Here is a 25,188-nt window from a genome sequence, read left to right on the forward strand (position 1 = left end):
TCAGCCAGGTTCTGTCCAGGTTCTCCAGCCAAGTTCTGTAGCCAGGTTCTGTCTAGGATCTTCTGCCATGTTCTCTCACTAGGTTCTGTCTCTAGGTTCTGTGTGTTGTTGTCTTGTTATATCTGTATTTATACCATTTGATTCCAATCCTATCAATCTCTATTCCAAAGGTTAGGGAGTTTCTTATCTCCATTCCAGGGAGTAAAGATTATGTAGCTTAAGGGTGATTGTTCATAGTTAAAGTGATTAACTACCTGCCTGGCACTTAGTTAAGGGGTTTTATTCCCTCCCTAACTTCAGGGGAAAATCCCTACCTGGGGAAACAACCTTTCTCAGAGAGGTGACCTTGGTTAAAACACATAGTGCCAAGAAGGTGAGCAAACATATTAAGAACAGTATGCCATATACACCAGGTCCCTTGAAACATATGCTGTGCAGATGTTTCTTCCCTGCAGCGACTGTGTCAAGCAGCAAGGATGGACCAGCTTCCAGCACATCCCTTTCACTCTCTCTTTAAAAATCAATGGAAAAATATCCTGGGGCAAGGAGTAACAATAACAAAAAAAGACTAATCCTGAAAAAGGGCAGGAGGAGATACTTATATTTATTTACCAATTTTTAAAACACCCTATTTAGCAGTATTGTAAATCCAGTTTGTAGCTCACTTAAATGGACAGCTTTGAAATTATTTGTTTCTTGACATACATTTTAAAAGTTACGAGAGTTCAGATAAAATGAGAATGTATTAATATTTAACATTTGATAAAATATTTACCTGGCATGTTTAAAATGCTCACAAAATGCTGCCACACTGTGCTGGTTTTGCCACACCATCTCCTCCACTGAGCACTATTATTATTACTTTGTTTCCTAAACAAATAGGTCTCTTCTAATGACCAAGTTTGCATTCCAGGCCTGGGAGATGCATTTATAAGGCAGGGAAGGAGGAAGCAATGTCATATATAAATATAAAATATATATACAGGGTGTTGCAATTATTATATATATATACACACACACATACATATATAGAATACTTGCAAAGGTGGTGTTTAATTAAAATACATTTCATTTTCAGAATGTAATAGAATCAGTATATATATATATATATATATATATATATATATATATATATATGCCTTTCCTGGAGCCAGTTAGTAATTATATGCTTCACTTTCCATTCTGCCAGGCACTTTTCTTGTACTATCTCATTTAATCTTGGATCCTTTGACAGGCACAATTACCCCGACTTTACAGATGAGGAAGCTGAGACAGGTCCTAGGGATATAGCCATTATGAATGTAGTAGGCAGAGAACAAAGGTAGGACTGATGTCAGGAGGCGGGGGGCCCTGGTCCCAGCTCTGTTCCTAATTTCTGGCTCATAGTTCAACCCTTCTAGGACCGGGGATGGGCATGGTCATGTGACTTCCTCACATCCCACAGGTGGGTCCCTGGGACTCTGGAAGGGAGACTGCCTTTTCTTTCTCCGCACAGAACACCAGCGAAGCCGCGATCTCCCGGCAGCTGAGCATGGATGGGCCACACTGATCGCCCGGCAGCGACTGGCACATGCTGTGATTACAGCGTCTCCACCGCTCCCTCTGGAGGACTCAGGCATGCCCTTTGGTTCATTCGCCAAAAACCTGAGCATCGACTGCGAACACAGCTGTGCTGCCATGAGGCCCGGGAGGCCACCTTGTGACGCCAGCCGTGGGACCTGGGTAAGTCACTTCTGCGGCCTCTGACCGCAGTTTCCTCATCTGTAAAATGGGGACAGTAATGACTACCTCAGACGGTTGTTGTGAGGCTTAACTAAGGAAAGGGGCGTGGCTGAGGCCACAGGGGCCGGGGCAGGTCTCCAGGTGTTCTCTGGGCATGACTCAGGGCCGCAGGGGAGCTCACGGACACCCAGTACAGATCTCAGGAGGACGGTGTCGGGCAAGGAGGGGCAGGACGGACTTTCCCTAACGGCTGGGAAGGCTCTGGGAGGGCTCCCAGGAAGAGGTGGTGTCTGCACAAAAGGAAAACCAGCCCTGCTGAGTGACCAGAGCTGCCAGCTGTGCCGGAACATCCGAACCTGGACAGCAGGTTCCATGCAGGAGGAAACGTGGGGCTAGCTCCACGGCCCCCAAGGGGACACCCCAGAACCTGTTGGGGAGTTCTGCCCACTGTCTCTGTCAAATGACAGGTGCGCTTCATCCATTCATTCATTTGATAAGTGTTTCTTGAGCCAGGCATTGCTGTCCATACTGAAGATGTCAGCAAACAGAACAAATCTTAGTCTCTTAGAACTCACATTCTAGAGCAGCGGTTCTCAACCTGTGGGTCGAGGCCCCTTTGGAGGTCGAACGACCCTTTCACAGGGGTCGCCTAAGACCATCGGAAAACACATATATAACTACATATTGTTTTTGTGATTAATCACTATTATTTAATGATGTTCAATTTGTAACAATGAAATTGGGGGTCACCACAACATGAGGAACTGTATTAAAGGGTCGCGGCTTTAGGAAGGTTGAGAACCACTGTTCTAGAGGGAAACTAGACACTGAACTACCTAAGTAAGTAAATAAAGATGAGGCTGTATCGGCTGGTGTGAGTGCTGAGGGTATAAACAAGGCAGGGTGAGGGGAGTAGAGAATGCAGGTGGGGGCGGGGTTATGCAGCCAGGGAAGTCTGTGAAGGGCTGATTTCTGGGTGGGATGTGTGGGAAGTGAGGAGGCTTGTTCCAGGCAGAGGGAACAGCAAGTGCAGGAGCCCTGCGTGCTCTCCTGGCGGAGTATACACAGCAGGGACCCCGGGGAAGAGTGTGCACGGCAGGGACCCCGGGGAAGAGTGTGCACGGCAAGGACCCCGGGGAAGAGTGTGCACGGCAAGGACCCCGGGGAAGAGTGTGCACGGCAAGGACCCCGGGGAAGAGTGTGCACAGCAGGGACCCCGGGGAAGAGTGTGCACCGCAGGGACCCCGGGGAAGCAGGAGGGGCAGGGAGAGAGGTCAGAGGGCATCTTGTGGGTGTGATGGGCTGAGGTAGGACACCTGCTCCCCCCGAGGTGATGGGAGCCCAAGGAGCTCCTCAGAGAAGAGCTGTGCAGGGCCCTGGCCACCGGGAGAAGAGGCTGATGAAGCGGGCCCAGCAGGAACAGGGAGATGCCAGGAAGCCGCTGCAGAGGGGACAGCAGCTCAGACCTGAGCGGAGGCGGAGGCGGTGGCTGGAGGAGTCGGATTCCGGGCGCTTGAAGGCAGAGCCCAGAAGACTTTCTGGTGCACTAGACCAGTGGTCGGCAAACTCATTAGTCAACAGAGCCAAATATCAACAGTCAACGATTGAAATTTCTTTTGAGAGCCAAATTTTTTAAACTTAAACTATATAGGTAGGTACATTGTAGCCACACTCAAGGGGCCAAAGAGCCAATGTGGCTCGCGAGCCGCAGTTTGCCGACCACGGCACTAAACTGTCCCCTCCCACCCCAGCCTCCGGGTGCAAGGCTCCCTGACCTCACAGCACCACCTGGGAGTCTCCTCATTCCCCAGGCGATTGGGAGTGAGGCCTGCGTGCTTCACTTTGGGCTTTTTGCTGAAATAAACCCCGTGTAATCACTGTAAGGGAAGTCCACCCAGGTGCGTGCTCCCTCGCGTGGGGTGGAGGCAGGATTAGGTGAGGTTTGCAGGACTGTGTTGACTCGCATTGAGACGCTTCCCTGCATGAGTTCCAGAGGCAAAGTTGGAGACAAGGCTGGCGGTCCCGGACACGGGGCTGCAGGCCCTGGCCGCTGCTGGGGCTGTGGTTTCTGCCCAAGGTTTGCTGCTCTCAGCCGCTGTGGGCTCATCCCAGGAGGGCTTGGGAGAGCACTGGGGTTTAGGGCCTTTGCTTGAAGGCAAGGGGGAGCCGTGGGAGCTGGCAGGCAGGGCAGGGACAGGACCAGCTTTGCTTTTTGGGGTCCTGAGCTTCTGTTAGTGCAGCCTCTTGGGGCCCAGATCAGGCCAGTGACTCATTTCTGACCGGTTGTAGCTGAAATAGACGGTTCTATCTTGCACCTGAGTTATTTGTCCCACCTCGTCACAGTTCAAGGTTTTGGCCCCAAACAGCGGCACATGAGAAAAGGTTTCCGGTGGTTTCTGGGACTTTTGCTGAAATAGCTGAGTGAACTTCACCTGCAGCCGACAGGGCTCATGCTCCTCCTGGGCCCCTCCTGCATCAGGCCTGGGCCTCAATCCCCTTCCAGGTAGGAAATGCCAATGTGTCCTTCCCCAGTGTGTGCCTGAGCTCCTCCCCGGGGCCTGCAGGCTCAGTCACCACACAGCACTCGGCAAGGACATGCCTCCTCCTCCAGGAAGCGGCCCAGACCTCCCTGCATGGCCCTGGGAGTAGGGAAGCCCAGCTCCGTAGCCTGGGGTTTCGACAACCCTTCACTTCAGAGACCCCCACAGAATCAGACCAAAGCCACCCTCTGCAGGACTCAGCCAGAAGTGGGGTCATTGTCCTCCCCGCTCCTCCTCTCCTGCTTCTGCTCCTCCCTGGCTGGTTCTGGGAGCACCTCCTGAGTAAGGCACTTGCACGGGAACCGGCCCAGGACATGCTTTCCTCCATGCTTTCCTCCTGCTGTGCCCTTGTCTGACACCAGCCCCTTTACAAACTAGCACGATGCCCGCCAGGCCCCACACAGCCTCTCCTTCTGAGTCCGGTGGGAATGGCCCCACCCTGACCTCCCCCGGTCGCTGATGGCCAGCCCGGGTCCTGACGCAGCTCCTCCCCTTGGCTCTGCCCTGCTGCACCCACAGGCCAGCCTGCATGTGGAATGGGGCTGCCCTGTGGGTCCATCTGCATAGCAGAGGTGCTGGGCTCGGCTGGTGTGAGCACTTTGGTTTCAGTCCTGGATCCCGGCCCCCTGCTCCCCCTGAAATATCTGAGCAAAGAGGGGCTGGCTCATTTAAGAATGAACAGTTGTTCCCTGCTCACAGACCCAGTTCTCCGGCTCTTACAGCTCATTACGGAATCTCAGCCATGCCCTGAGCAGGATTAAGGACCGGCTCTGGTGAAATCCCCAGCAGGAATAACGCCGTAGAAACCTGACCACGGTCATCTCCTCCTGTCCCGCACAGCTGGGGTTTGCATGCCAGCTGGGCCAGCTGCATCCGGCGCTCGCCTCTGCCAGGCTGGCAGCAAACAGCCAAAGGTCCCGCCTTCAGGTGCACCATCAGGCCCGCGGAGGGAGCCTGAGCCCCGACAGCAGGAGGCCTGGGGGCGCTGCTCTGCCTGGAGCTGCTGGTGACTCAGGCCGGTCAGTGTCCCCCCCGCTCCCCCCCCGACCTTCAGTTTTCCCCTTTGGAAAATGGGGGTGGTATCTGCCTTTGCAGGAGGTCCCTCGCAGAGAAGACGTGTGCTGTGTGTGCACCCTGGCGGGGTGCTGAGGCCCCAGAAAAGCCTTGGACCCTCCTTGTCCGGTGAGGTTGCTGGTTCATGGGCAAGATGGACAGGGAAGGGGAGTGGTGAGGGTCAGAGGAGAGATGGGGTGTGTGGTGGGGACCACGTGAGCACAAAACTAGAGGCTTGCAGCCAGCACCCCAGGCGTCAGGGCAGCAGCGGACGCTCCAGGAGCTGCCCAACGTCAGAGGCCGTGAATGAATCACCAGCTGCAGGTGTGGCTGTGGTTTGTGGTCAAGAGCTTTGGGGTCACTGTGACCTGGGTTTGAGGCCCAGCTCAAACTTGGTGACCTTGGCCGGTCCTTCTCTGAGCATCCACTTTTCCTATCTGAAGGTGGGAATCAGCAGTGCCCACGCTGGGGTGTGGGTGTGGCGAAGGTCGCAGAGTGAAGCCTGACACAGCTGGGCTCAGTCTGGTAGAGGCGGCTCCCCGTGCCCCCGGGGCCCCCAGAAGGCGGGCCTCCCGGCTGGGTGCAGGGCTATGGCAGGGCTGCAAGTGTAAGCGCTGTCCAGGGCCACTGCTGAGCTGGGGAAACTGGGAGGCGCCCACCCCTCTGCCCCGGTGAGTCTGGCCTCCAGAAAGCCTGTGGGGCAGGTCCAGCTAAGCCTGTCTTCCTTCCTCACGGAGGCCTTGGCCCCTCAGCCTGAGTCCACACACCCCATCCCCGGGGACACACCTCACTGGGAACCCAACTCAAACATATTTTCCAGGGGCCTGGCTGGCCAGTGGGGCCCAAATGGGCTCTCTGCTGACCCTTGTGGCCAGGGCTCAGGCTCCTTGTATGGCAGCATCAGCTTCCAGCTGCGAGCCCAGGCAAGGGCCAGGATGAAAGCCACATTGAGCCTCGCTTTGTGTCCATCACAAGGAAAGTTCTTTCCCCTCTCAGGGCCTCAGTTTCATGTCTGTATAATGGGGAGTAGCAGGTCTCTGAGGTCCCTTTATAAGTCATTATAGCCATTGTGTTCTGTGGCCCAGAAAAGTGAAGGGAGCCCAGGCATCTGCTACCCAGGCTGGGGCTCTATGACCATTAGGGTGCGCAGAGGGAGAACCCCGAGCACGTGCTGTCAGGCCTGAGACTGTGAGGGGGAGCCAAGAACTCGGGCTCTGGGGTGCAGCCCCTCGCTTCCTGCATATGCTCCACCAACACGCCTCCCCTCCAAGCACAAACCAGGGCTGGGCACTCCGATCAAAGAGTAGAGGACCAGTCAGATAATCTAGATCAAATCTACTCCTACCCCTTATCAGCTGTGTGACCTCAGGCCAGTCACTTGACTCATCTGTGGGCCAGTTTCCTCATCTGTAAAATGGGGGTCCTAGCCCTGGCCAGGGTGCTTAGTGGTTAGAGCGCCAGCCCTTGGACCAAAGGGTTTCAGGTTCGATTCCTGGTCAAGGGTATGTACCTGGGTTGTAGGTTGGATTCTGGGCTCAGTCAACACATGCCAGAGGCAACCAATCGATGTGTCTCTCTCACACCGATGTTTCTCTCTCTCTCTCTCTCTCTCTCTCTCTCTCTCTCTCTCTCTCTTTTTCTCTCTCCTCCCCCTCTCTAAAAATCAATGGAAAAAAATATCCTCAGATGAGGATTAGCAAAAAAATAAAAACTAAAAATTGTATCTAATAAAGAGGGAATATACAAATTGACTTTCACGCCATAATGGTCAAGATGGCTGCGCCCACAGCGGAGGCCGAGTTCCTGTAATGAGCCTTAACGATCAATCAGCAGGGACCTGAGGCTGCATGGTGCTGGGCCGGGGGATCTGAGGCCATGCCCCCAGCCCGGCGGGCTTGACGGGGGACCTTAAGGCATGCCCCCACCCTGGCGCTGGGCCGGGGGACCTAAGGCCATGCCCCCAGCCCAGTGGGCTTGACGGGGTACCTCAGGCCGCGTCCCCTGTCTATGGGGCTTAATGGGGACCTCAAGGCATGCCCCCACCCCGGTGCCAGGCTGGGGCACCTGAGGGTGCACTGGGGTACCTGAGGCTGCACCCCCCACCCAGCGGGGCTTGACAAGGGTGGGGCTGGCTGGGGCTGGATCTCACCCAATGGTGGTGGGGCTGGATTTTGAGGCACCGCAGGTGGGCAGGGACTAGACTCTGGGTCCCGCAGTGTGCCCCAGACTCTGACAGGAAGGAGATTTTCATACACATTTTACTAATTTTTTTTCATCTCTGACACTTCTATTATAGAGAAAGGGCAAATAGCAATATTAAAATATTTCCTCTAATTAATCCCCTTTTAATGTGCATGAATTTCATGCACCGGGCCACTAGTATAAAATAAAACAGTGGCCCTAAACTCTACGTCACTGGGCTTTGCAGGAGCAAGATGAACTCCTCTGTGTGTGAAGTGCTGGCACAGATCAAACATTCTCTAAGATCAAACACTCCCTTTCCTTGGGCCTCTTCCCTTCCTCCTATGTCATTATCTGGCCTCATTTTCCACTGGCCATCCCAGCTGCTTCTACTTCTCTTCCCTTTGGCACATGCCCATGCTTTCCTGCCTTCAGGCCTTTGCTTATGCTGTTCATTCTGCCAGAAATGCCTCTTCTCCCTCTCCCATTTCCGCCTTTCCCAGCCTCTCTGCCTGCGTTGTTCGGCTCAATGTCACCTCCTCAGGAAGCTCTTGGCCAAGGAGCTCTGGGCCTGCGATAAGAGCACAGACAACAGGGCCACCACCAGGGGCCGCTCTCCACCCGCAGTGGCCTCCTCTACCTTCAGACTCAAAAGAAGTAGAGCGTTTTTCTCTCCCACTTCGCAGTACTTAAAAGTGCCCACTAGGTGGGGATAAAGTGACACATTCCCCGTGGGGATGAGCAATGAGGGCAGCCAACCCCTGTCTCATTCATTCATTTCTTCAACAAATATTTCCTGAGCACCTGCCCTGTGCCAGACTTTAGCACAAAGAAGGTCCGGGGTCTCAAGGAGCTTATGTTCTAGAGGGGAAGAGGGGAAGGGAGGGGCAGACACAAAATAAGGAAATAAATAAAGCAAGAAAAGCATGAGACAGAAGTGAAGTCTGTAAGAAGATGCTGGGGCCTGCTTGCAGCCGGACCTTTGAGTGAACAGCAGGATCAATGAACAGCGGGATCAATAATTGAAGCATACCCTGAAGGGTCTCAGACACTGGCCGAGTTGGATCTCAGAGTGTGGTCCGTGGACCAGAGCGTCAGCAACAGTAAAGGCTGATTCAGAACTGGGGGCACCTGCACGGGCCCAGCTCTGGCCGGCACTTTTCTGTATCTTGCCTCTTGCAGCCCTTCCGTGGCCTGGAGGCGGCCATACTCCCACCTGCAGCTGCCTCCTGGCGGTTGGATCTTCAGGTGTCTCCGGGCCTCTTGGCCGGGCTGAGTCATTCTGTGCGGAGTAGGTGTGGTGAGGGGCTAGGTTACAAGGCCAGCCTCGGGGTGCTGTGCTGGGACTCTAGCCAGGGCTGGGGAGCAGTGGGGAGGAGCGTGAGGCAGGTCTCTGGGGCTGCTGACTGGGCTCAGAAAGGTCGCGGGGCTGGCTCAGGTGCTTCAGGTTCCAGGTTCTAGAAGGCGGGTGTGGGGATCAGGCAGAAGCCAGATGCCTAAGGGCCAAGCAGGCCCCTCTGTCAGGCTGCCTCGGTCAAGACCACTGAACTCCACACCCCCTGACCAAGGGCAGGAGGGGGCCAGGGTCTGGAGCTAGGGTGGGGTTCAGGGAGCAAGTACCACAGTGGTGGGGAGGGAAGCCAGTGAGCACAGGAGGCAGGCAGTGCCCATGTGGATATGGTTGGGCCCAGTTCCTTCCTGTGGCCAACGGAGTGAGGTCGTTATTGTTCCCTAGGCACCCCGAGGCCCACCCTGCGCTCAGCGCACACCAACCACCACGACACCCGAGCTTGTCCCCCTTCTGTAGTTTGGAAACCAAGGGTCCGACAGGAGAGGCGCTTTGCCTGATGTCGCTGGCCGTGTTGTGGCTAAGGCGGAGCTTCTGAGCCAGCCTTGTTCTCACGGAGCCTCAGATGTGACACAGGCCACAGCCCCTACCTTTCTGCTTCACCAGGGGCCTCAGCTGTCTGTGTCCTCACTGTGTGAGTGCACTATTGCTGCATAGCTGGCGCCCACACACGTGGTGGCTTAAAGCAATGCCCCTTTCCTGCCTCACACGACGTCACATATGACTAGGTAGATGGCGCACCAGAGCAGAACAGAATGCAAAGTTCAGAAATGGACCCCAGTAGACCCAAAGTTAGTATATGATGGCAGTAGAATTTCAAATCAGTGGGGGAAAGATGGATTGTTTCATAAAAGGTATTGAACAACTTGCTGGCTATTGGGGGGGAAAAGAGAGAGGGAGATCAAAATCTCAGTAAAAATATAAACTATACAAGTATCAAGCCTAGAAAGCACGAGAGAGAAATTTTTTAAAAAAACTAATCCCGCCGAAACCGGTTTGGCTCAGTGGCTAGAGCGTCGGCCTGCAGACTGAAAGGTCCCAGGTTCGATTCCGGTCAAGGGCATGTACCTGGGTTGCGGGCACATCCCCAGTGGGAGATGTGCAGTAGGCAGCTGATCGATGTTTCTCTCTCATCGATGTTTCTAACTCTCTATCTCTCTCCCTTCCTCTCTGTAAAAAATCAATAAAATATATTAAAAAAAAACACAAAACAACTAATCCCGGCCCTGGCAGGTGTGACTCCGCTGGCTGAGCGGCGTCCCGTGCACCGAACGGTTCCGGTTCCATTCCCAGTCAGGGCACACGCTCAGATTGCGGGCTGTGGGCTTGGTCCCCAGTGGGGGGCATACAGGAGGCACCAGTGTTTCTCTCTCTCCCTCTCCCTTTCTCTCTCTCTAAAATTCAATAAAAAATCCTTCCCCCTCTCTTTTACTCTCTTGAAAAAAATCAATGGAAAAAATGTCCTTGACTGAGGATTTAAAAATAAACAAAAAAAACCTTGGGCCTGGGGTCAGGTTGCCAGGCTTGAATCCAAGCTCTGCCTCTTACTAGCTGTGTGACTTTAATTAAGCAAATGATTTCACCTTTCTTGTCCTCGGCTTCCTCATCTGTGAAGTGGAAAGAGTAGCGGTATGTGCCTTACAGGGTGCTGAGACGTTTAAATTGTAGTGAGTTATTACGTATAGTTCTTAGCGCAGTGCCTGGAACTTGCTAAGAGCTCCAAACATCTTAGCTATGTATTAGATGATCCGTTTTACCCAGTGAAACCCAGGTCAGACCTCCGATCAGATCTCCAACCACTTTATCCATCTCCTCTCGGGTCCTCAGCTGGCTCCGCACCCATCACGCCAGCTGGGTGCTTTGCCCTGGGGGAGGAGACCCATTGACCTGTCGCGCCTTCTGCCCCTGGTGGACAAGCTGCCCAGTGTCCTCGCCTGTCCTGTGTGGGAGGAGCTGGGCTCAAGTGTCACCCTGATTAGCAGAGGTTAGAGCCACAGGACTATGCCATCCCCCTGAGGTTCTGGCTTGGGGACAGAAAAACATCTTGTGTCAATGTTTGAGGTATTTCAAAAAGTGTCCCTGAGGTGGCCTGGCAGTGCAGGTAACGGTGTGTGGCTAAGATGCTTATTAATGTGTCGCTTAAGAGAGGGGGATGGCAGGGTGTGCACTGGCCAGGGACCCAGGCCTGCGCGCCCGCTCTGTTCCCTCCTGAGACTTGCCGTGTGGCCCTCAGCTGAGAGGTGACCTCTGTGCCTGTCCCTGTTTCCTAGCTGGACCTGGCGGGGGGGGGAGGGGGGGCTAGAATGGATTCAGATAAAATGAGCAGAGAAGAGACCACAGGCAGGACTTCCGCCCTCCGGGTGCTCCCAGGCGCGGACAAGTACATGCACAGCCTCTGGCAGAGATAAGGCAAGGGAGCTGAGGGGCAGGCCTGGGCCCTCTTACTTGTCCTGGGATTGGCTTCAGAATCTGCAGCTCTGGCCAATGCCCGGCCCTGGGCACCAGCGTGTGGGTTTCCTGGGATGTGTTTCTAGTTGCTAAGCACCCACTAGGTGTGTTACATGCTGTCGCAACCACTGTGCTAGGTGTACCGGTTAATAATGCGGATTTTTTTCAGTAGCTGGAGTTACACATATGTTGATATATATGCGATTTGATATGTATGCTACTTTGTTGTATTGACAACAAACTTCAAAACTTCATATGTCAAATTTTCTGAAGGTGTTAACATCATTGATACTTTTACGCGTAAAAATGTCGAATTTCGTGCCAAAAAAAGCATTTGAGGGAAGTTTTAATTCATTCTTTTATTTTTATTTTTTTATTTTTTTTACTGAGAGGAAGGGAGAGAGATAGAGAGTTAGAAACATCGATGAAAGAGAAACATCGATCAGCTGCCTCCTGCACATCTCCTACTAGGGATGTGCCTGCAACCAAGGTACATGCCCTTGACCGGAATCGAACCTGGGACCTTTCAGTCCGTAGGCCGACGCTCTATCCACTGAGCCAAACCGGCTTCGGCTAATTCATTATTTTAGTTTGAAGAAAAGTGCTGCTGAAAGTTATCGTATACTTCCGGAAGCTTATGGTGAACATGCTCCATCTCAAGATACTTGTGAACGCTGGTTTAAACGCTTTAAAAGTGATGATTTCGATGTGAGAGACAACGTCCAGGTCAACTGAAAGAGTTTGAAGACCAACAATGACAAGCATTATCGGATGAAGATGCATGTCAAACTCAAAAACAACTTGCAGGAAGATTACACATCTTCCAATTTCCAATCATTTACAAGCAATGGGAAAGATTTTAAATGAAGGAAAACGGGTGCCACATCAACTGAACGAAAGACAAATGGAAAACCGAAAAGTCATCAGTAAAATGTTGCTTCAACAGCACAAAAGGAAGTATTTTTTGCATCAAATTGTGACTGGCGACGAAAAGTGGATTTATTCTGAGAATCCCCAACGCACAAAATCGTGGGTTGATCCAGGTCATCCATCAACATCGACTGCAAGGCCAAATCACTTCGGAAAGACAATGCTCTGCGTTTGGTGGGATCAGGAAGGTGTGGTGTACTATGAGCTTCTAAAACCAGGTGAAACCGTTAATACTGATCGCTACTGATAACAAATAATCGATTTGAACCACGCTTTGATCATGAAACCACCAGAATGGGCCAGAAGACACGGCAAAGTAATTTTATTCATGATGACGCACCATCACACACTTCAAAACGAGGTAAAGACACATTAAAAGATCTTGCCTGGGAAGTATTAACCCACCCGCTGTATTCACCAGATCTCGCTCCTTCAGGTTACCACTTGTTCTGATCGAAGGCACACGCACTTTCTGAGCAGCACTTCAAAACGTACCAAGAAATGGAAAATTGGGTCTCTGAATGGTTTGCCTCAAAACAAGAAAAGTTCTATTGGGACGGTATTCACAAATTCCCTGAAAATGGGGGAAATGTGTAGCTAGCGATAGACATTTCATTGAATAAAGCACTTCTGATGTTTCTCTTGAAATTATTGTGTTTTCTTTGATTACAAAATCCACATTATTAACCGGTAAAGGGTCAATTTGCATTTTTATTCGGTGGTTAACCAGCCCATTCTGGTGGTTTTATGATCAAAGTGTGGTTCAAATTGATTATTTGTTGTTGGTAGCGATCAGTATTAACGATTACACCTGGTTTTAGAAGCTCACAATACACCACACCTTCCTGATCCCACCAAACGCAGAGCTTTGGCTTCTTTCCAAAGCGATTTGGCCTTGCAGTCGATGTTGATGGTCGACCTGGATCAACCCACGATTTTGTGCGTTGGGGATTCTCAAAATAAATCCACTTTTCATCACCAGTCACAATTTGATGCAAAAAATACTTCCTTTTGTGCTGTTGAAGCAACATTTTACTGATGACTTTTCGGTTTTCCATTTGTCTTTCGTTCAGTTGATGTGGCACCCATTTCCTTCCTTTAAAATCTTGCCCATTGCTTGTAAACAATCGGAAATTGTTTGCTGAGCAACGTTTAATCTTTCTGCAAATTCTTTTTTGTTTGACATGCATCTTCATCCAATAATGCTTGTAATTGTTGGTCTTCAAACTTTTTCGGTTGACCTGGACGTTGTCTCTCACATCGAAATCACCACTTTTAAAGCATTTGAACCAGCGCTCACAAGTATCTTGAGATGGAGCATGTTCACCATAAGCTTCCCGAAGTATATGATAACTTTCAGCAGCACTTTTCTTCAAACTAAAACAATGAATTAAAACTTCCCTCAAATGCTCTTTTTTTGGCACGAAATTCGACATTTTTAAGCGTGAAAGTATCAATGATGTTAACACCTTCAGAAAATTTGACATATGAAGTTTTGAAGTTTGTTGTCAATACAACAAAGTAGCATACATATCAAATCGCATATATATCAACATATGTGTAACTCCATATACTGAAAAAAATCCGCATTAACCAGTACACCTAGTACATAGTTCATCCTCTCAACAAGCCCTGAGACAGGCAGGCACTACCCATTTTACAGATGAGGAAACTGAGCCACACAGACGGTTAGTGACTTGGTGCTGGTACATGGCAGAGCTGGGATTTCAGTCCAGGCAGTCTGAGCCCAGAGCCTGACCTCCTTACCTCTCTCCTCCATGGCTTCTGTGTTTGATGAACACCCTACATCGTCCAGGATCCATGCAAATGTTGCTTGTTTCATAATCACAATATCTTGCAAAAGTAAGTGCTCATAACCCCATTTTGTAGCTGAAGAAACTGAGGCTTAGGAAGATGATGTGAACTGACCAGGACCACACAGCGTGTAAATGGACTGGGATTCAGACCCAGTTCCATTTGACTGCAAACTCTTGGTCTGCCCATCACCCCACAAGGCCCCATCCATCACCTTGACCCTTGTCCTACACATGACCTGCCAGTCAGCAGGTGTCAGACAAGCTGGGGGGCCTATGACCAATTACCCGCCCCCCACAAAGGTGGGCTTCCTATAAGGAATTGCACCAAGTATTAAAGAGGCCATTCCTGGACTCAGAATGCCCTGGGCAAGCCTCCTGTGTTTACACAATAGGCCAGGCTCAGAGCCCAGGCCGTGTGACCAAAGGCCCCTGCCTGGAACAGTGTGACCATGATGGAACAGACCTAGCGAGGACGGTGAGGGCACTGGAGCCCTGCGGATGGGGATGGTGCCTGAAGCATCCCCCACTCCTGGAGCAGACGCACTGACAGCCGTAGGCGCCCTGGCAGACATCCCCACACACTCACACAGGACTCTGGGTCCCTTTACCCAGCTCAGCCTCCAGACACCCCGTCAGTCCCTGAGCCCCTGGGGCAGCGGGTGGTCACAGGGAAGCCATGGGGGCCCAAGGGCCAAGGCACCAGCCTGGCCGCATCACCCGGAACCAGCCCCCGTTCCATGAGGGTTCGATCACACACCCACAGCTGCACGGGGCGCACACGTGGTGCCCCCGACACAGACACACTGTCAGTGCCTAACGCGCAGTTCGTCCCGCACGCCCCGCCTTCTCAGCCCCGCCCCGCCCACCGGAGGCCCCGCCCCTCCCACCCGAGGCCACGCCCCCCACGCCGCGTTCCGCTTCCGGCCGGCCGCGTCCCGGTCAGTGTCCAGCGGCAGCGGGTTGGATGCGGCCAGCGCGACTCATGAAGGTGTTCGTCACCCGCAGGATCCCCCCCGAGGGCCGGGCAGTGCTCGCCGGGGCCGCAGAGTAAGAGCCGCCCCCCTGCCCCCCCGGGCCGGGAAGGGGCTGCGGCTCCCCGGGCTCCCCCTCATCCCCGGCCTCTGGCACCCCGCACGCTGGGTGACTCAAGTCTCCAGGAGCTACTTTGGGGGCGCCCGGGGCTGCGCCTGGGCGGCTGGGGGCGGCCTCCAGAGGCCATCGTTATTTTGGGGGGAGAGCCGGGCGGTCCTAGGGGCCCCGAGAGCCGGACTTTCCCACCTGCGCGCGGCCGGGACGGTCTTGGAGTTTGGGGGAGGCTTAGGGAAAGTTCCCGGGGCCCAGCTTTCTCCAGGCCGTAGGGGTGGCGCCTGGACTGCACCTCCCGCACCTGCAGTGGGTGAGGGGAGGGCGGCTGGAGCCGTTCCCAGGGATGGGCCCGTGGAGCAGGAACATCGCGCATGATGCAAGGACCAGGCTGTTAATCCTTTACCTTCCAAGGTCGCTTGGCAAAGTCAGGGACCTCGCCAGTCACTGATCCGGTGCTTCGGGCAGTTGGCAGGGGCTTTGGTGACACTTCCTCAATTGAACCCTGCATGCCAACCTTGCCAAGCGCTTCGTGTGCATAAACTCTTTTAATCCTTGTAACACTTTGAGGTTGTGATTCCCATTTTACAGATGAGAAAACTGAGACTGGGAGTGGTTAAGTACCTTGCCCAAAGTCACACAGCTCTGCATGTGGCAGGGCTGGGATTTGAACTCAGCTCGCTCTGGCTGCAGTCGGAACACTGCATGATACAGGTCTGCACTGCCTACCCCAAGCAGGAGAAGGGGGAACCCCGCCTCAGAAACCCGTGCCCGGGGGAATGAGATTTGTTCATGTTCAGTGCAGCAGAAGCTTTGCAGAGGCTCGCTGTGATGTGCCCGGCATTGAGGAGGAGGGAAAGGCAGAAGCCACAGCAGTGGTGGCCATGGCTTGCGTGCTGCAGCACCACGCCATGCCCGTGGAAAGGAGGTGCCAGTGGCCGTCCTGTGTCTGGCACATGTAGATGCCCCATGCATGTTGGCTGCAGTGAATTAAATGGCCAGGGCTGAGGGGCTGGGCAGCACCCTGGGAACATGCCCAGAGCCTGTAAGTGCACCATCCATGCTGCATTGCTTTGGCCGTGTCCTTCTGGACAAAGTCCAAGTAAGGGTTTCCCATATCCTGGACTCACAGGACAGGACATGTACCTGGACATGGAATCCAATCCCATTTGATGCAGGAACCTCCCCATCTCCCCCTTCCCCAGCCCCCCCCCCCCCACACACACACACACTGGCCTTGCCAACACTGACCACCTGGGGCCAGGGAGCTCACAACCTGTGAGGCCTCCTCTGAGGGTGAAAACCTCTTCCTGTGTTGAGCTGAGAGCTGTCACTATGACTTTTTCTTTTTAAATGTATCTTTCTTAACTTCAGAGAGGAAGGGAGAGAGAGAGAGAGAAACATCAATGATGAGAGAGAATCATTGATCATCTGCCTCCTGCACACCCCTTACTGGGTTTCAAGCCTGCAAACTGGGCATGTGTCCTGACAGGAGGTGAACTGTGACCTCCTGTTTCATAGATCAATGCTCAACCGCTGAGCCACTCCAGCTGGGTCCCATGACTTTCTACTTTCAGGTTAGGCTCTTGTCAGCCCTCTCTGCTCTGTGAAGCCCCTCACCCTTCAGCCACCCTCTCAGGATGGTTCTGAAGTCGCCCATACATGACCCTGAATCCTTCAGCCAGCTTCAGGCAATCTGAGGCCAGAGCAGGCAGAAGGCACTGTTTCCTACTCTGAGACGGGGCTGCAGATGTGTGTGTGTGTGTGGGGGGGGGGTCCGGGGGGGGCGGGCTTTGGGAGCCCGGGCGTATGTGCGGGGTTCCCCTGCTTCTGAGTGGTCTCTCCTTCGCCCTCAGCTGTGAGGTGGAGCAGTGGGATTCAGATGAGCCCATCCCCAGGAAGGAGCTGGAGCGAGGCGTGGCCGGGGCACACGGCCTGCTTTGCCTCCTCACGGAGCAGGTGGACAGAACGCTGCTGGACACCGCAGGTGTGTGCCCTGGGCAGGGCTGGGAGGGCCCGAGGCTCTCGGCCGTCAGCTGCTGCTGCTGGTTCCCCCAGCAGGTGTGCAGTGGCCTCTGAGCTCTGAGGATGTGGCTGCAGTCGTTGGCCAGAGGGAGCGGTTGTGTGCAGCTGACCTCAGGCACACGCGTTGCTCCTCTCTCCGGCCTGTGAATCCTGGAGGGAGACCCCAGGAAGGCAGGTCCTGTGCGGAGGCAGCAGGGTGTGGGGGAGCATTCCAAGGCCCGGCCCTCGTCCAGCCCTGCCACAGCCTTGCTTTATGACCTCCAGCAAGGCCCTGCCCCTCTGGACCCATCCGGAATGTGCAGGAGGGTTTGAATCCTGAGGAAAGATAAAAACGATGCTTTTTCTGCCCAATAGGAGCCAATCTCAAAGTCATCAGCACAATGTCTGTGGGCGTCGACCACTTGGCTTTGGATGAAATCAAGAAGCGGTAAGTGCAGCCTGGGTTCTGCAAGGGGCCTGGGAGGTGAAGGGTGACTACCAGACAGGGAGGAAGAGGAGCTGGGTGTTTGTTTTTATTTCATATTTCTAACCACTGAGTGAGACTGAGGTGGCTGATGATGAAGTCTGTCTATGAGCACAGGCCAGTTAAAATAAGCCAGGGAGTTAGAAACGGGGTAAATATCTGACCAAGTACACCCTTTTACATCCGTTGTCTTTTTTGACCCCCACAATAACCCCTTGATGTAGAAAGATTAAGTGTTGTTATTTCTCTGTTTAGATGAGGAAATTCAGAAAGGTTAAGTAGTTACTTGCCCAGACTTTGGCCCTGATCTCCCATCTTCATATCCTTCCCACAGTGGGAGAGGATTAAAATGGAATAACGGGATGATGACCGTTCCTGCATGCTCATTTGCAGCTCTGAGCTCCCCGACAGGCTGCGCCAAGAGGGAACAGAGCAGCAGCATAGGAACTGGCGAGGGTGCTGGAGGCCGGTGTTACCACCAGATGTTTGATTTGTAGTGGGATCCGTGTGGGCTACACCCCAGATGTCCTGACAGATGCCACCGCAGAACTCGCTGTCTCCCTGCTGCTCACCACCAGTCGCCGGCTGCCGGAGGCCATTGAGGAAGTGAAGAAGTGAGTGGACACCTGGGTCACCTGGTGGGAAAGTTGGATCTGCTCAGCAGCTGGCTCCTGAGCACCCAGGGACACCCTGGCCCAGATGTGATCCCTGCCCCCAGATGTGCCCCATCTAGTGAAGGGGGTAGACTAACCCAAAATATTAAAGTACAAGCCAGAGCTGAAATAAACAGGGCCTGAAGGAAAATTGTGAGAGAAGAGGATAAGGGAGGTGGGGAGGTGAGGGGAGGAGTGTGGATCAGGGAAGGCTTCCTGGAGGAAGCAGCAGGTGGGCGTCTTCTAGAGTGTGCAGAGCAGGTCTGCCACTCCTCATTCACAGTCAGAAATGCAAAAGCTCTGAAAACAAGGTTGTCTCATAAGTTTTTGGCAGCAAAGTTTGACTGGAACTAACAGGAGGCTGCTCGTGGCTTCAGTTCCTCCTAGTCAGTGTGAACGTGCATGTTTTGCTGCAGATAGACAGGGTGCCATAGTGTGCGGCCCGCTGAGGTGGGCACGTAAAGTATAGCGTATGCACCAGGCTACCTTGCTGAAACCTGGGAAATTCTGAAATCTGGCCTGAGGGTTTCAGATCAGGGGTTTGAGTCTGTATATCCCGAGTGGGGAAGGCATCCAGGTGCAGGGACCGGCCTGAGCAGATGCAGGCCCTCGGAGAATGGACGGGGAGCGTGGCTCCAGGCAGGGATGTGATGGGGCAGAGCTGGACAGCACCGGGGCTGATTAGGCCCAGTGCTGAAAATGCCACTTGCCCTTCTGTCTAGGGCGTCCATGTCTACAATGGAGATGACCCAAGACAGGCACCGTACCCGTCCACCCAGGGCAGTGGGGTGGGCCTGTGGTTTTTTGTTTGATTGGTTCCCGGGGTGCTGAGAATACTGTTTTTGGAGTCCCAGATCCTGAGTTTGCAACCTGTTGCTCCCAACTCTGCCCTGCCTGGGTGGCCTCAGGCAGGCCACCCTTTCTGGTCTTGGTTTCTCCATCTGCTAAATTGGATGAGAACTTCTCAGGCCCCTTCCGGCCTCGCAAGAGTCATTCCTGCTGCTTGTCCACAGGGCTGAGTGGCTGTGGGTGCGGCTCATGCCACTCTCAGTCCTTTGGCCTAGAGGGCAGGGCCTGTGCCTGGAAGAACAGCCCCTGCCCAGGGCTGCTGGGTCTGTGAGTTTGCAGTGGCCCTTGCCTTCCCCCGAGGCCAGGGCCTCTCACTCTCGCCGTCTCCCTCCCGCAGTGGTGGCTGGACGGCGTGGAAGCCCCTGTGGATGTGTGGCTACGGCCTCACGAAGAGCACCGTGGGCATCATCGGGCTGGGGCGCATAGGTGAGGCCCTCCCCACCCCCGGGCCCTCCCCGGCTCACAGGGTTTAGTTTGAGTCTCCGGCACCAGGGGTCTGGATGCTGACAGCCCTTCTTTGGAAGGGGTTGCCCTCACTGCGTGGCATTCGTGCACTGTGCACGCAGTGGGGCTGTCTCTGATGAGAAGACACAGCTTCTAAAACACAGGCAAAAACAAACTAAGAAGAAACACAGGACTTCCTCAAGGACTTGCTCGGTGATAGGAGCAGGGTGTCGGGGCCAGGGCTCCTCATGACTGCAGCTCCGTACAGAACAGATGAGAGACGCTGGCTGGGTCGGGGCCGTGGGAGGTTTTCTGTGGGGGAGCCCGTGCTCCCCAAGGCCTGAGTTCTGGCTCATAAAGCCTTACCGCGGGCACCAGCGGGTCCCGTGGGCAGAGCTGTTTTTCTGCCATTGGCCCCATTTGGAGAAGCCTGGCAGGAAGGCTTAAGTTTAGCCAGGCAGCTGCCAGTGGTTCTCTGGCATCCAACTTGGTACAGAGATGAGAGGGAGAGTGTGGATGAACTGGCCTGCTGGCAGCCCTTCCTCTTACGCTGCAGTGGCTTGGAGGGACCCACCAGCTTTGGGGCACATGCTGAGTCTGAACATCCAACGGTCTCAGGAGCAGCATCTGTGAAAGGCCTGCTAGCTTGGGGCAGGCTGGCAGTGGCAGTGCCACCAAAACGCCAGCTGAGGTCTGGGGCCTCATTCACAGAAGCAGAGGGTCCAGAAGGATGGAAGGGGTGCCAGGTCCACTTCTCAGGGAAGGTTAACAGATGGACGTCAGGTGGCCGGACACCATGTGAGGACAGCCTGTCACAGAGGAGCTGTGGTGCTGCCTCCAGATCTGAAGGGCTGTCAGACCCCTCAGGGCAGTGTGGGCTGGCTGGGGCTGGTGACACCGAGGCAGGACCAGTTAATGTGGGGACTGTGCTAATGAAAGGATCTGCCCCTGCCCCCATGGGCTCCCTGTCCCTGGAGCTGCTGGGTGCTGCCCCTGCTCTCAGGGGGGTTGGGGCCAAGCCATGACTCTGACTCCTTGTCTCAGGCCAGGCCATTGCTCGGCGGCTGAAGCCATTTGGTGTCCAGAGATTTCTATACTCAGGGCGCCAGCCCAAGCCTCAGGAAGCAGCAGAATTCCAGGCAGAGTTTGGTGAGTCAAGCATTGGTTTGCACAGGAGCCCGTCTGTGCTCGGTGAGAGGGTTCCCCTGTTTCTGTAACGGCAGCTTTGGCAGGCGAACACAGGCCCTCCAGGTGTGTCCAGGGCCTGCAGTCCCTCAGGGGTCATCTGGTCTACCTGCCTCTGGATGCAGCCCACTCAGGGAGCACAGAGACTTGCCCAGGCCAGCAGTGAGCTTTCTCAGGGCCAGGAGAGCGCTCCAGGTCTGTCCTCAGAGTGCCTGGTCTCCATTGCACATGGGATGGGCAGAGCAGCAGGGGCGATGGCAGCGGGAAGGAGCTGCTGGGAGCTTTCACTCAGTCTCCTCACACGGCTGAGCATTACTGGCCCCCACCCAGCCTGTGTCCAGGCGGATCCAGCCCGGCAGGGTGCAGAGCAAGGGGTGCAGAGAGCAGGCTGAATCTCAGCCATTCCTCACCCTGTGGCACAGAGGACCCTGCAGTTGGTGAAAGCCCAAGTGGCCCAGATCCCACTGGGTGACCTTGAACAAGCCTCTGCCCCTCTCTGACCTCAGCGTCCCTGTCTGTTAGACCAGGGAGCTGGATGAATGGTGTAAGACCCCGGGTCCCACGAGTGGCTGTTGACTGTACAGTTAGGAGTCGTGCAGGTAGCGGCAAGGCCTTCAGGAAGCATCTTGCGAGTTTCCATCATCGGGGGTTGGGGGGGGGGGGGGAACCTGGCCTCCTACCGTCTCGCTCTCCGTAACTGGGACTCGCCTCTGATGGAGCTGTGCCCTCCCCAGTGCCCACCTCCCAGCTGGCTGCTGAGGCCGATTTCATCGTTGTGACCTGCTCCTTAACGCCTGCAACCAAGGGCCTCTGCAACAAGGACTTCTTCCGGCTGATGAAGAAAACAGCCGTGCTGGTCAACATCAGCAGGTACCTGGGCACCGACACGCTGGGTCACGGGCAGGCCCAGAGAGGGGCTCCCTGCTGCTGTGAGCTGAGGCTTTTCTCCCCGGAGGGTTGTTGAGGAGACCTCAGACTGAGCTTGCTACGCTCCATAAACCAAGCAGCCAACTCAGAAATACACTAAAGGCCACAACTAAGTACCCAGGCCAAGAGGAAGGTCCACGAGAGCAGGGCCTGGCTGGTTCCCAGCAGTGTCGCCGCCTGGCTCAGGGCCAGGCACATCGTAGCATTGGTTTAGGGAGTGAAGACATCATGGTATCGAGTTCCCAAGTACCCTGTTCCTCTGAACCACAGAGGGTTGGACTTGAGATTTAACAGCCTTCGGAGGCCGACCTCCCATTGCACTGAGCCTGGGTCTGTGTGAGTCAGTGCCATCTTGAAACTTCATGCTTCTGGGGACACAGACCCAAAACTCAAGTGGTCTTGGTTCCTCAAAATGCCCCCAGGTGCCTTCAGGCCACTGGGCATGTAATAGGGGCAGATCTTCCCTCTCTGCCTCTCCAAACCCTCCCTAGCTGGTGCCCTTTGAACGTGCTTAAATCAGTCTGGAAGCAAACAAAGGTGAGGGAAGGGGTTGGATGAGGTCACCCCCCAGGGCTAATGTTTAGCTAGAGAGGTGGTGATCTGGAGGTGAAGTGAACACAGGGCTCACGCTGATGGCTGAGTCTCATGGCTTCCATCTCCTGATCCCCATGGACCCAGGACTGTGCAGGCTGCTGTGATTATTGCACAAGTGTTACTTAGTGCACAAAATGGCATATTACTTGGTGGTTCACTTGGTGGCTGAGTGGCAGGAAGGAAGGTTGCTCACTGGGATGGGTGTGCTTAGGTGGATCCCATCTGTGCCCTTGGTTAGTCAGGTGTCTGATGGCAGAGCACAGTGGGTGGTCGGGGAGCACCCAGGTCAGAACACCTGGGCGGGCCCTGTTCATGCAGCAGTGATGTCAGTGAGCTGTAGCCTCCAGCACTCCTGGGGTTAGGCTCCCCGTATTACGGAGGAGGAACTGGAGACAGAGAATTTGAGACACTTGCCCAAGGTCGCACAGCTAGAAAGTGGCGGAGCGGGGTTCTCTGACGGCAAGGCCTGTATTCCTGCTATACAGACATACTGTAAGTGAGGATGCAAGACTTCCTGCTTCAGAAGGCAGCGCAGGTGCCAGGTCGGTGGGGAAATTCATTCCACAGGTGGTTCTGCTGTAAAGGCAGCCTCGGTGCAGGCACTGGGGCACCCACATCACCACTGCGTTCCAGGGGGGACGTGGTGAACCAGGACGACCTGTACCAGGCCTTGGCCAGTGGCCAGATTGCAGCTGCTGGACTGGATGTGACGACCCCGGAACCACTGCCTACGAGCCACCCGCTGCTGACCCTGAAGAACTGTGGTAAGAACTGCGTCTTCGGTGCCGCCACCACCGCCTCGCAGGACCATGGCAGCTGGAGGGTCTGGAGGTGCCGTGTGGGAGCCGCCTGCGCTGTGTGAACACAAGGGGACACGCCCAGGGACCATAAATTATGCCAGGAGTGGCACTGGTCCCTAACAACAGAGGGGAGGGGCCTCCTGAGCGTGCTCACCTGTGTCCCTAAAGGAATGAATGGGGGTAGGGATGAGTGGATTTAACTGGGTGTCTTTTATCCATAGCTAGTCATGGGTAAAACCCGTTGCTATGAATTGCTGTTACCAGTTTAAGTGTGAGAAGTCACAAGTACAATTACAATACCAGTACCTGTAACCGGGGCCAGGGGTTAAGCCCTTGGTGCAGTGTGGACGCCGCAGGCAGCCTGGCAGGCTGGAAAGCAGGCCCTGGCTCCCTCCTGCCCTCCCGGCTGAGTGGCCTGCAGCTGCCCGTCTTCACTAGCAGCAGCCGTTCCTCCTGCAGTGGCCGGGGCATCTGGTTTGCAGTTTTCCCAACGTGGTGCCCCCCTCAGACAAGCCACAGCCAGCCAGTGCCCCGGCCACAGAGGTAGGGGTCCGAGTTGCAGCTCCTCAGGGGCCCTTCCTGCAGTTTTCTGTTAACCCCACCCTTCCCCTCCGTCCCCCTAGTACTGGGGAGGCAGATGCTTCCGGCTCCGTCTCTCTGATGCCTGAGGGAACCTCAAGCTGTTAGGTTCCTCAGTCACCTGGGGGGACCAATCAAACGGGCTGGGCCCCAAGGGTTTCTGCTTCAACGGGTCTAGCATGCTCCTCGCCAATGCTGCTGGGCCTGGGGCCACGCTTTGAGAACTACTGCCTCAGTGCCCTCTTTTTAGCCTCCTGTTCACTTCCTACCTCGGTAACAGTACTTTATATTAAATTCTCTCTCGGGTGGTTTGTTTCCACTGTCACCGTGAGCGGTAAGGGTCTTGGGTTGTCTGGCCAGTCCCGCCTTGGTTCATGTTCTGGCACGGAAACCAGAGAGAAGGTCCTTAGCTGCCTTCCCCACAATGAATGCTGCCGTTATTGTAGCCCTGGAAGCTTTACCCTTCCTACCCCCGCGCCAGCTAGAAAGGAGCATTGTGCCCACAGCCTGGAAAACGGTCCCCATCCCCCAGGCCTGGGCGTTCAGCTCAGCGCTGAGACCTGCTGTCAAAGGCGCTCTGTGGGAACGTGCTCTCCTGTGCTGTCCATGGTTTCACCTCGTCCTTTCTGTAGATCAGAAGCCCGTGGCATCACTTTCAGGGCGCAGGGTATGGATGAGCAGTTAAATTGGCATCGCTCACTATCTGGTAATGGAAGGGCTGGGTTCTCGATCAGCTCCAAGACCCCTCAGGCTGGTGTTCTTACGTTTAGGAGACACACCCCTCATCATCCTTGCATCTGGGCGTCCGGAACTTGGATTCCCTTTATTCTCACTCTGACCCCCGGCCTCGGGGGAGTGGAGTGCTGAGTGACAGGAGGGAAGGCAAATCAAGGAATATGAGGCGGCTCTTTATTCGTCTTACTGGCAGGCCATGGCCCTGAGAGAAGGGCCCGCTGTAAGGCTCTTGAACCACCCTCTTAACTCCGTCTTCCTCTCCTTTCCAGTGATCCTGCCCCACATTGGCAGTGCCACCCATGGAACCCGAAACGTCATGTCCTTGTTGGCAGCCAACAACTTGCTGGCTGGCCTGAGAGGGGAGCCAATGCCCAGTGAACTCAAGCTGTAACCAGACAGGAAGCACCGAGGGCCAGGCAGACATGCCCGGGATGCTGTCGGCTGTGCCAGGCTTGATTTGGACCCACAGGACAGGAGCCATGGAAAAGTCCGATCTGGGCTGATGCTGCAGAGGGAAGACTGGTGCTGGGAGATGTGCTTGCCACTCTTGTGGTTGGAAACATCTGCGCCCAAAGTGTGTAATTGTATTAAATAATTCTCTGAGAGACTGTGTTGGGCTGTAACTGGGCGGAGCTAATGACAAGAGCACCTGCTTTACCTTTTCTCAACCAGGGCATCTAGTGACCTGCGAGTTCAGCGTCTACCTCAGTCCTTACCCCCTCGAACTTGTCCAAACCACCTTACCCCTCGTCCTCTGCTCAGGTTCCTTCGCAGGCCCCTCACTGAGCACGGACAGCCAGAGCCCATGGTGA

The 25,188-nt window shown here is 54.5% G+C and overlaps 1 protein-coding gene across 2 annotated transcripts; it reads left to right on the forward strand.

The window, feature by feature from the left end:
* The first annotated feature begins 1,372 nt into the window (after positions 1-1,372).
* On the forward strand, positions 1,373-24,981 carry GRHPR (glyoxylate and hydroxypyruvate reductase). Of its 2 annotated transcripts, none has more exons than XM_081103431.1 (9): positions 1,373-1,722; positions 16,979-17,109; positions 17,502-17,574; positions 18,108-18,224; positions 19,450-19,538; positions 20,601-20,705; positions 21,476-21,611; positions 22,896-23,026; positions 24,646-24,981. In XM_081103431.1, the coding sequence occupies exons 3-9, from the start codon at positions 17,528-17,530 to the stop codon at positions 24,765-24,767; spliced, it is 747 nt and encodes a 248-aa protein (XP_080959557.1). In that variant the 5' UTR covers positions 1,373-1,722; positions 16,979-17,109; positions 17,502-17,527; the 3' UTR covers positions 24,768-24,981. The 2 variants fall into 2 exon arrangements, with proteins under 2 accessions (XP_080959557.1, XP_080959556.1); XM_081103430.1 differs by lacking the exon at positions 1,373-1,722 and adding an exon at positions 14,961-15,086.
* The last annotated feature ends 207 nt before the right edge of the window (positions 24,982-25,188 follow it).

The sequence above is a fragment of the Myotis nattereri genome (genome assembly GCF_964212035.1).
Source record: "Myotis nattereri genome assembly, chromosome: 12".
NCBI lineage: Eukaryota > Metazoa > Chordata > Mammalia > Chiroptera > Vespertilionidae > Myotis > Myotis nattereri.